The sequence below is a fragment of the Lissotriton vulgaris genome, chromosome 12 (assembly GCF_964263255.1).
Source record: "Lissotriton vulgaris chromosome 12, aLisVul1.2, whole genome shotgun sequence".
Classification (NCBI taxonomy): domain Eukaryota; kingdom Metazoa; phylum Chordata; class Amphibia; order Caudata; family Salamandridae; genus Lissotriton; species Lissotriton vulgaris.
Window position 1 is genome coordinate 49,279,704 of NC_141700.1, and position 12,050 is coordinate 49,291,753.

At 36.2% G+C, this 12,050-nt stretch overlaps 1 protein-coding gene across 4 annotated transcripts in view; it reads left to right on the plus strand.

Annotated features, from left to right (window-relative positions):
• Positions 1-10,282, plus strand: part of CRTC1 (CREB regulated transcription coactivator 1) — a 364,358-nt gene extending 354,076 nt beyond the window's left edge. For 3 of the 4 annotated variants that reach the window (XM_086947032.1, XM_086947029.1, XM_086947031.1), the window contains one exon: positions 5,614-10,282. In XM_086947032.1, coding sequence (XP_086803158.1) covers positions 5,614-5,825 — 212 coding nt within the window. In that variant the 3' untranslated portion in view covers positions 5,826-10,282. The remainder of the gene's footprint in view (positions 1-5,613) is intronic. The other variant, XM_086947030.1, reaches the window with a different exon arrangement.
• The last annotated feature ends 1,768 nt before the right edge of the window (positions 10,283-12,050 follow it).

The window sequence follows — 12,050 nt, forward strand, 5'->3', positions numbered from 1 at the left end:
ACCATTTTATAAAGGACAGAATAGGGCAAAGTGACAGGTTCTCTGTTTTGTGATATTATTGCAGCGGCATGGGGTTAATTCATGGTGCCATTTACATTGAGATTGGAGGACAACTTTACAGGGAATTCGGTACATTTTGAAATACGGAAAATAAAAATAGTTAGTGGGTTTTCTGTCCGCAACAAATGCAATTCAACATATATGGATGATAATATTTGCACATAAAACTCTACAGTCTTTAAATGCCCTCTGTAGCCTCTTTTCCAGGCATGCTTCTATAAATCGACACTTCAGAACCTCCTTGGCATCTGTGCCTAAACTTTCCGGGTGGGAGAGAATTTGGTTTAAACCCAGTTTTTGAAAGTATGAATTTAAATAAGTCAGCCAGGGTATTCATTTAATATTTTCTAATGATAAACAATTTGACATTCACTCACTCACCAAACCAGCCTCTGGATTCTGCCAACATTTAATCTATATGAGGAAAGGTGCTACTTATAGCTGATCCCCACTGAACTGTAAGCCGAGCTTCTTAAGACATAAAAAGTTGGAAGTGTTTTTAGGAATGGTGAGCAGCCTGCGTGTGAAACCATTTTCTATGCGTTAAAGTGCCTCTGCTTTTTGATAACCCCCACCTCACTTAAGGTGGCCGAGGAGCATTTTATCTTGTGCAATGCTATCATCTCCATTAACGGTTTATGTTTCAGAATCCGTTCGAAGGGGGTAATGACTGCCAAGTTCCTTCCTATTTGTTGTGATTTCATTAAAATATGTGATTTCCACATTTGGGAGAAACAAAAAATTACCCCAAGATAACTGAAATTATTCCACTTTTTAATAGATTTCTCCCCCTCACCCCAATTCTAATGTGCTTAGTCTTACTGCTAAATGGCCCACAGATCATAGTGTAGCAATGTGACTGATTTATCTTTAAGCTCAATCCCTCCATAAAAGCCGCAAAGTTATCCAACAAACCATAGAGACCATTTGATGTGCGGGTCATCAGTACTGTGTCATCTACATATAATACTATGGTCACTGAAAGCTCTCTCATGTTTGGCAGGTCCCTCCCTGAGCGTAATAGGTATTCAGTTATACCATTTATATTAAATCAAGAAGAGAAAAGGGGCTAAAATTCATCCCTGTCTAATTCCTCTTAAGGATTTTATTTGTGATGTTGGTTCCCCCTGTGGACCATATTGTATTTTCAGAACGTATTGCAAATGCTTTAATAAGTAAGGAGCTCTGGTTCAACCCCCTGCTTTTGCATTATGACCCACAGTTTGTCCCGGTTTACTAAGTCAAAAGTGTGCAATAGCTCAATGAATGCCACCTGCCCCTTTTGCTTTTACATATTAACTAGTTATAAGAAGTAGATTTAATAACGTGTTCTATTGTGCCTATACCAGGTCTAAAGCTTCACTATACTGGCGTTAAATTCTTATTCTCTTCTGCCCAAGTCTCTAGACGGACCAGAATCACTCACCCTTGGATTTTAGCAGTGTAATCGATAAGGGAGGTTGGTCTACAACATGCTGTTGATTATTTATCACCCTTTTTAAATATAGGAACCAAGACTTCTGATCTCCAAGACTTGGGTATGTTTCTCTCTACTGTGCTCTGTAGCACATTTGTTAACATTGGGCCCCGTAAATCAATATTTAACTTAAAAAAATGTACTGGTCCTAGGGCTTTCCCAGGAGCTGACTGGTTGATAGCCATGACCACCTCGTTTAACTCAATGGGCATGCTAAGGTGAACTGGCGTGAAGTCTAAAGAAACATGGCCAGATAGAACTTTGTTTGGCTGAAAATTTCGATCAGACACCTGAAATACTCTGGAAAAGTGGGACACCCGCTCAGTTTCCGGTATTAGTTCTTCCACTTTGGGAGTATAATGGTGGGTAAAGAACCGGAGGTTTAGTGCCACCTAGAATTTAATAATATCCCTTCGTGAGGCAACAGCTAATAAATCCTCCCAGGCGTTGCTTTTAATTTCCTTTTTCATTGCTTCCAGTATATTCTTGCCTTGCATTTGTAATATCCACCACATAATGGGGGGGGGGATTTAAGAGTAGACTTTAGTTGTTTATGGGCTGCAGAATAGGCAGAATGAAATCAACAATGGAAAGGGAGGGGGACTCCTGAATCGGCCTGCAAGAAGTTGCAAACGCTGCTATTGACTTAGATAAATGCTCATACTCTTATCAGAATAGATGTGTGGGTAGGGACTTCTGACAAACAAGCCATGATGGACTCAATGTTTTCTTTAATAATTTTTGGGCTAAACCTCACAGATTAAATATTTCCCCATTTAATTCTCAAACCTTTACTCTTGTGAATACTGGTTTACAGCCTTTTCCCCCTGGGGTTTATCCTGTCGTGAAGTTTTAGGACAATGCTTCCTAGGTTATGACCACTACGGTAGGTGGGAATGATTTTAAAATCCAAAACAAGTGGCGAGACAGCTGTATATACTAGTATAAAGTCTATAATACTCCCAGCGGCACTACCCGTAAACGTAGGGTTGGTTTGACAATTGTTTTTCATAACCTTATTTGAGAATGTTCAATCTTACTTTAATATGAGTGTGTTGAGAGCATCCCCTAATATTGAGTGTTTGTAATGTGCCCTATCGGGACCATCTTCTAGGGAAAGACGGCACAAAATACTGTCTCCCAAAGGATATTGGATAATGTTAAAATACCCAATCCATAACAAATCAACTTCCTTGATTAAATGTGAATGAAAACTGTCCAGAAACTTGTCCCGGTCCACACTCGCTTTACACACCTGTTGATGAAAAATATATTTATAAAAAGGTATTAGCTAAATATAATATTTCCCTTTTAATGATATCCGAGCAACCAAGCCAGGCCATTTAAGTGTGACATTAACCTTTGTAAGTTTGACAGAACAAATGGGGTAAGACCACCCAATGCCCTTTCTGCGGATGAAGAAACAGCTTGATTAAATAAGGTGTATATACCATCTATGTAGAAAGGCTCAATCATCCATGTCTCCTATATACATATGATATCAAAGGAAGCAACAAAGTTTACCCAATCTGTTTTTCTTTTAGTTTTGAGCGGACGCCTGTGATGTCGCATTTACCCACAGTCAGGCCATTTTGATGCACTTTTAGCTTTAACTGTGAGTTTGCAAATACATTTTCCCTTCCGGGGCATAGTCCATTTCCCTCCCTGCAAACTTCATCAGTGCATGTGTGTTGCCCCTGGAGCTATGGTACAGGAACATCCTCTGGTGCCACAGTGTGCACAATGCTGATGGGCAGCTGTAGATTACCATTTTCCTTTTTTTATTTGTTTTAATAAGAATTTGAGGTGCCTATAATGTTTCAGTTTATTCTTGTACTGGTGAAAGTCAAAGTATTTTTTTGTTATTTTTAGTTGAAATAACTGTATGTTGAAAGAATGTGTTTTAGAATGCCTGCTAGTGTTTGCTAAATCTGTCCCTGCTCCTATCAGGAGGGTTTTTAATTATTTGTGGTCATTATCTATTGCAGTCATCTGCAGTGCTGTGCTCAACTTCCTTAAAACTGCAATTTTAATCAGGAAATGTTATGAATGGTAAAATGAACTTACATTTTTAGTGATTTTAGGGGTTTTTAGTATCTTATATAAATATGTTGTAGAACGGTAGGAGGCTTCCTTCAAACTCTTAGAATCTGTGCTGGGATAAGATGATCTAGGAGAAGAAAATAGATGTACCGGATATTTAATCTTTGCACACATTTTTTTTCCAATGTATATTAAGTCATGTTTTAGAAAATGTTTTTAATGTATGAATATAAATGTCAGTGATTTTAGGGGTTTAAAATATCTTGCATAAATATGTGGTAGAACATTAGTAGGTTTTACTTGAAACTTCTATATTCAGTGCTGGGATAATAGGACCTACGAATAGGAAATAGATGTACTGTCTGTTTAATTTTTGCACAAAATTTCCCTATGTATATTTTGTCTTGCTTTTTTTTAATGTATGTATGCAAACTTTTATGATTCAGCTGAATCGAATAGCTATTTGAACCTGAGTAGCACACTTAAATGCCTCACTATCATCTTTCAGTTTTTCATCATTAATGTTCATTTTTCATAAACATCAAAGTCAAGTATAGGCCATTAGTGAGTGCTAAACAACAGTAGTCCTTGGTATCTACGGGTATTTCCCCCTGTCTTTAATTGGCAACAAAATATGTGTTACCAGATTAATCCACAACTTACTTTTTCAGCTTGCTGTAAGTGTGTCAGTATTCATAAATTGTAATCATGCCAAATGCACTTCATTCTTTGATCAGCTATATTTTTGTATTATGAATTTGTGAATTTTCTGCACACAAGTTACTCAGGAGTCTGATTCAGATACATTATTGTGGTTTAATTGGTACTTAGTTTCACAGAAATCTGCAATTATGATAGATTCTAAATTATGATTGTCAGATTAGGAATCTTTGGATTTGTAGGATTGCAAATTGCACATATCTCTTGTTCCTTTCCTACTATTTTTGTGATGTCCTATTTTCATTCTTTGACTTTGTATTGTTTTTTTTTTTAAATCATGATTTTTTAGTTCTTTATTTAATGTAACTTTGCAATTTCTCTCTTATGGCATATTATAAATGTTTGATATTTGGTATCATTTATTGTGCATTAACAGCATGAGCTCGTATGAGAGCATTCAATTTTGTCTGTGTGCTATGTGACCATTAACAATGTTTGAACAATCAGATAAGTTGGTATGTCTAATAGCATTGCAACACAATCATCTTTCTATACAGCCAGCAGATCTGTCACCTGTACGAGGTGTGGAATACAACAAAGTATTTAAATACCTGTTCAGTTTTCATGAGTGATTAACCTGAACAGGAATGTTTTGGTGTACAAATTCACCTCACAATTTCTAACAGATTTAAAACTTTTAATGGTTTCTAATCAGAGCAAGGAATTAAAGATGCATTTGTTACATTTGGGCAATTGATTGTCCTTCTGTGTCAGTCTTGTGGCTCTTTCCATTTGGGAGACAGGCTGGTTTTAAAACATGTTTAAGCTTTCAGATCATTCAGAATCCTTTGTAGTCTCATGAGATGGTTAAAGTTTGTCTTCCTTAATTTGGTTACCTTTAGGAGTAACTACACATTTTAACTCCACAAAATGCTTCCATTAGACCAAACCCATCATTGGGTGGAATTAGCAAGAACCGTATGTGTGTCCATGTAAGGCTTTTTCAGTATACACTGTCCTCCTCAAATCACTCATTGACTAGTTACATGCGTTCAACTCTGTGCCCCTAGAATGTTAAAGTGGGGCAGATGCCTGCTGTTACATATTCTACATATTCCATAGTCCTGAATCAGTACTGGTCTACATACTCTGCTAACGCCATAGGGATCTTTAAGCTAATTTTTCCAAGTGTGGCATTAATTGTGTCAATGCTGTCAAATCAGAGAATTTAATTGCTGGTCCTTTTAAATATTTTAGAGTTATAGTTATAAATGTGTGGCAGAATAAATTGAATATGCAAAGTGAAGATTTTGCTTTGAGAATTTACTTTTAATAAAACATTCTTAACTTTTCCTCTTTTTTGTGATATGTAGTGACTGGAGAGTCTCCTCCGAGCTTATCAAAGGAACTTTCAAATAGTTTGGCAGGAGTCGGCGACGTCAGTTTTGATTCTGATTCTCAGTTTCCTCTGGATGAACTTAAAATTGATCCTTTAACCTTGGATGGACTGCACATGCTTAATGATCCAGACATGGTCCTGACAGACCCAGCCACAGAAGATACTTTCCGAATGGACCGACTCTAAATGTAACACCATGAGCCTACAAATGAAATTCAAACCTTTGCCCAGTTGAACTGATTCTCCAAGTTGGTCAGTCATGGCAGATCCAGACACCTGCTGCAAGCAAACGCTCTGTTAAGTACAATGAGTAACAGCTGCTTGTTAAAAGCTTGCAATGCTGCAAATCCACATTTGCTACATATTTTAGCTCATGTCTCATGGCTGTTTAACAAGAAATGGTTCATCATCAAACTTCCCTTGCCCCTCAGAGGCCCAACTTACAGTTACCAGTTTGTTCAACAATAGGGCACTTTAATGTTATCAAGACAGCAATGATTAACAGCTGAGGGAAGTTCTGTCAACTCTTGTGAAAGGCCATCCAATGGCAGTTGAATGTAAACAGTTGAAATGCAACAAAGCTATGAATTTTAGTCGACTGTACCAACAAACATTTTGGACTACATCTCAAAAGGTAAAGACACTTACTGAGGTCCCTCAGTCAAAGTACAAAAAATAATTTAGTTGAAAAGCCAATTTATCATGTAGCATTTACTTTGTGTTCAAAATGCTGGTGACCTAGATTTGTTTTCAGAATGGTTTTCCAGGTTGTCGTCTTACATTGACTGTTTCCAGTAATTATGTGCATGAAATTCATAAAACCATCTAGCATACATTAACCGCAGCATTTGGTGAGATTTCTGGTGCTCTAGTTTTCAAAGGCAAAATGAATAATATTTTAAGAGCAAATTTTATATTTCTGAGAAAAACACTTCTCTAATTTATTACATGGTGAAAATGAAGGATCCTGTTGAAAATTGAGAAATTTAACCATCTGCATTTCATCTGTGGACAAGAACAAGAATGTGTACGTCATCTCTAATAGAGAAGGGCCACCTAATTAGGGGCATACCTTGGACAATGTTATGCCCATTTGTATAATTTCTGATTGACTATAAATAGCTCTCATTTTCTCATGTACTCTTATTTAAGTTTTTTTAATTTAAATATTTCACTATTTGTGATGTATGCTACATGAAACCAATTGAGATGCTCTTATTTCAGATTTTTTTCCCCTTGTGTCATAACTGGAAATGTATACAAAAATCTTTCAAGAAAGATACAGAAAAAAAGTTCTCATTCATCTTGAAAATAAGAAGTTGTTTCACTCTAGGACATTTGCGCAGGAGAATAACTACATTTTAATCTTTATTTTTTTACTGATCATGTGCTCTTATAAAGCCACGCTGTATCATAGTCTGCTTTTTGTTTCACTATTTGCAATTGGGGAGATATGGGCTTTCAGATTCTAAATACGTTTGGCAGTATATATTAATGTTATTGTAGCCATAAAACATGTAAAAGTAACCTAGATTCAATATGGCCACAAATATCTCTCCTCATCTTTCATTTTGAAGTACACAGACGTAGTTTAAATGGACAAACCATACCAGATCTGCATATTTTTCTTCTTTTTGTAGTTCGCATTGTACCTATCATTTTTTTATGTTGTACCAGGACAACACATTTTTCTCAGTCAACCTTTATGAATACTATTGATTGTCAAGTTTGTTACCAAACCCATTTAAGTTGCAGGAGACCCCTAGCAGTAGCTTAATATGAGTAGTCCGAGTAATCAAACCGCATACTACTTATAATGTGGCTCCTTTCTTGCACCTAAAATGTGCTGAACTTGGAGATGTCCGCATTTCCATTTAAGCTAAAGAAATAATGTTATTGCCTTCATGTGCGTGGATGAACATATCATAATTACATTGACTGACAACATTTTGCTCTTGAAAAGGCCTAATTGAGGTTCTTTAGAATACACTATAAATATATAGTTAAATTGATGTTAAAATTCCTTGGTTCTAGTTATTCATACAATATGGAAATGTGCTAAATATATTTAAACAAATGCACTTTCAGCTGCAAATCCAGCTCCTTACGGGCCATGAAAAACACTATGCAATGGATGTTCTAATTTCTTTACTGGATCCCAAATATTTGATTGATTCTTAAACTTGGAAATATGTGTTGCAATCAGTATTGTAGTTTGCCTCCATCCGCATTCTCTGAATAACAATTTTAATTGTGTTTAATATGTAGCTAAAAGGAAGGAAACCTACATTGGCAGGGTGAAACTATCATCCTTCATATTTAGTTTGATCCATTTTAATTTTGTCTGGATTCAAAAGTATAAATATGTTATTTGCAATCCTTAAAGTTTTGCCAAATTTATGTCTTGTTAACATTGCATTTAAATTGTTAATCTGTCAGATTTTGCATCTATTGATGTACAAAAGATGTCAGCAATGTGAAATACAGAAACAAATGGACGTAAGGTGTTTCCTGTTTGTGTGATCCGGTCTAAAGTTTAGACTATTTATGGCATGGGCTTTATTTTACATTATTCCTACAGTATTGTTCTTTTCTGTCGGTGTTTAAGTAATGCGGTTTGTTGACTGAATCCCAAAGAATTAGACCGCTAGAGTTCATACCTTTTGAAGATGGTTCACCTCAAGAATGCTTTTCACAATTTTCTTGGATGTCCAGCCAGACACCAGTGTCCAAGTGATCTCGCCAAAAGAATGCAATCAGAAAGAAAGTACTTCTTTGTATGTCATTTCTGTTGGATTGTTAACATCTAATCATCAAGTGCTCATCTCTGAAACTAATGACTATATCTGAAACGGTTTTTGATGTATATAATTAATCATTCCCACATTTGACAAATCTTAAAATGGTAACCTGGGAATCTGGGATCAATTAAAAGTTTACTTATAGATATTCTGAGATGAAGAATGTATTGTCGCTTTTGGAGCTCAGTGGCGCCCTCTGGAGATGATTTGCAGCAAATCCACATGTAAGCAAACTAGGATAGTTGCCAAGCTTCCTAACATACAATAATTCAGCTCCATCCTAATTCAGCTCTCTCTGCTAGGGCTTAGGCAAACCATGGTGATGTGATTTACAAGGGATAGTGCTACCCTCTTTAAGATGACTGTGTACCGTAGTCTGCAAAGTATGCTTGAGCATCCTCATTTTAAAGATGTAGTTTTGATATTTGCATCGGCCTTCCCTGCCTCTGGCTTTTTCTTTACTGGATTACAAACATTGTCAACCAAAGCAAGTCTCCTAACTAAGAACTGTCCATAGAAAATCGGGAAATTAAGAGGATTTACTAAGAAATGCATCAGTTACACAAAATTTGTTTCCTCCAAGTCTTCCATATGTTTGAAATCGTGACGGTCTCTATCCCTTTTTACTGCACTGTTTTTAATGCGTATTCTTCCATAAATTTTTTTGTACCAGTTAACATTATGGCCCATATCTAGAAAAGGCTGTGGATTGCCAGGTACTAAAAGACACCTAAATGGTAGGTCAGGAAAGCAAAACACGTTTATCTTATGATGAACTTTGCATTTTAAAACATTATGCTACAATAGAGAAGGCTTATAAACAAGTGGCAGCTATAGCATAATCTGACTCATTTATCACATAGCCTAAAAAGAATTTGAAATGTTTGTATAATGATTGCCATTCCAGTTACAGCTGCTGCCATACCCGTTACAGCGATTGCACATAGTAGTTGTTGTTTCCTTTTAGCAAAATAATACAGTAGTTTTAAAATGTTTTATGCTGTAAAATTACTTTAAACAATAGAGACAAAGGTGATTTTGTTTTAGTGCACTTCATTTGATTGCCTTTTAACATATATATTGAAAACCCTTAAAACATTACTCAGTTTTATTTTGCTTCAGGTGGAAACACTGAGCTTGAGGTCGGTTTATTTCTTTTGTGCCTATTGTACACCCTGTTTTAGTGGATTGCGAGGATACCTATCAGTAGTTTGAAAATTATCCACAGCCCTGCTGTGAAAATAAACTCCAAGGTAATGTCTCTATTAAGTTGCAGCGTTAAATGGACCTTGATGTTCACACCCTTGTTTACATCCAGACTAAATCTGCATTATATTGAAATCCGGAAAGTCTGATCTTTGCAGACACTCAACATACATTTTTGTCCTTGTTGTTTTGAGTACATATTTTTAATATTAATTTAGCATGAGGAAGACTGTGCCACTAGATTGCAATCATTCTTGAATGTGAAACACAGGAGATTTTGGAATCCATCCTTTGCACTGCAGTGAATAGATTGCGGAAATACTTTTTTTTTTTTACTCTTTGCCCTTTACCGTTGTCTAAAAGCTAAAATGTGCTGCATAGCAATTTATTTACAAACGGGTGTCCTAAGTAGAATATGCTGTTTATTACTACTGTTGATTGTGCAGTCAACCATGACTTGTTAGAGGCTGTCTCTCAGGTTGGTGTGAGGTCCCCCTTTCTTTGTACAATGACAATAAGTTGCATATTAATCTCTGCTCATCTGCATGTATGGTTTATGCCAAGTTTTCATTCTTGAGCCTTAGGTAAGCACATAGGACAGGGTATAATGTTGCTGCATAGTCCCATCATGTGAAGCAGTGACTTCATAGAGGATGTGATGACAAACACATGGGTTGTTTCCTATGTGTTGTAGTAATCAATTAGTCATCATCATTTACTTTATTTCGACCATAGGATCATAAAAGTACACACAGCATAGTAGGAAATACAGTTAAAAGTGATCGATATGAAGTAGAGGTAAAAACAAAATACAGATAAAATACAAAGATAAAATAAAAATAAGAAAAATGAGCGAGCTGTCATATAGTCCAAATAAAATGATCATATGTTGCTTCAATAGGACTTAATCTAAAGTCCATATCGATTTTGTCCATCACTTTATAGCATCCATCAGGGCAAACATTTGGACCTTTTCAACCACAGCGCATACCAATATCTAGACAAACCAAAAACCAAAACCACAACTCTGCTCGTGTCAGTGCTCAGAGATCTAAGCACCTCCAAGTAATGTCCAGTCCCAACAATTTTTCAGAGTGAAAAGATCTACTTATCCCTCAGAGATTTAAACATCGGACAAAAGAATAAGAGTGGATGATGGACTCAGCACTTGCATTACAGGCGGGACATTGATCATCGTTCTATATATCCTTACTCCAATTTTTACAAAAAGTTTTAAGGGGTAGCGTTTTGTAATGGAACTGGAAACACAGCTTCCGGGCCAAGGAAGGGACAATTTCATCCAATGTGTCCTCAAAACTAGGAACGCATTTAAAATTGAGGAAATTAGTGGTCAAACTTCTCTCTGAGTCAAGTGCAGTTTGCAGAAGTGTTATTTCCCAAACCCTTTCCTTTAACTGGGGTCTTGATATGGAGTTCATGCTTCCAGGGTCAGACCAAAACCCCAACATTCCTGGCCTCCCTAGAAGCACTTTTAGGGCTCTAAACCAAGGGATTGGTATAATAGAGGGCATTTTCCTGAGTTCCAAAAGTGGCTTCCGGTAGGGGCAGAGCTCCTCCAATAAATTAGTCTTCTTTTATCACTGCATACTCTCCAACAGCATGTTTTAACATGAGCCATGTTTATTTTCACAGAGGCTTATATGATTGTCATGCCTGTAGTACCTATTTGGGGATGCCCTCTGTATTAAATAAATATAAATTGATTGAGCATGACTCAGACATAACAGGCAAACTCCAGTTTGGGTTATTTACAATATATCACATTAAGAAACCTTTTATTGCTTCAGTAGAACTTAATTAATTATGTTTGCCATTGGTAAAACTTTTTCGTCATACTAAATTGCTTACCCTACTATTCAAGTACATTTTTTGGGCTAGTCCATTGTGTAATGTATTGGATAAGATAAAATGTATTGTGCATAGAAAGCAGACGTCCTAACATCAATAACTGCTAGGACTGCAGTTTTTAAACAGAAGCAGACTCAAGCAAAGTGTACCTAAAAGCCAGACAATGTTCTAAATTAAATCCTGAGTAAATAGGCACATGCTTTTAAAAGTGTCTCAAATCTAGGTGGGCAGACGTCCGGAATTCTTCAGATCTAAACATTACATATAAGTAAGTGCCTCTTGAAATATCTTGTGTTTGTCCAAGAATCCTTCACATAAAATTCCCTATTACTTAATTACATTGCAGAGCTTGAATGTTACTGCATTTTACATAAATAGTACACTTTTCATTAATACATCATACACATATTTAATCTAATATTAATGAAAGTGTCTGCCATATGTTTTCAGTAGTTGCTTTGTGTTGTTGCCTGTATGGTTGCTAATATGTTTGTAATCTTTATCATTTTGCAATATATCTTTCTAGCTATATCTT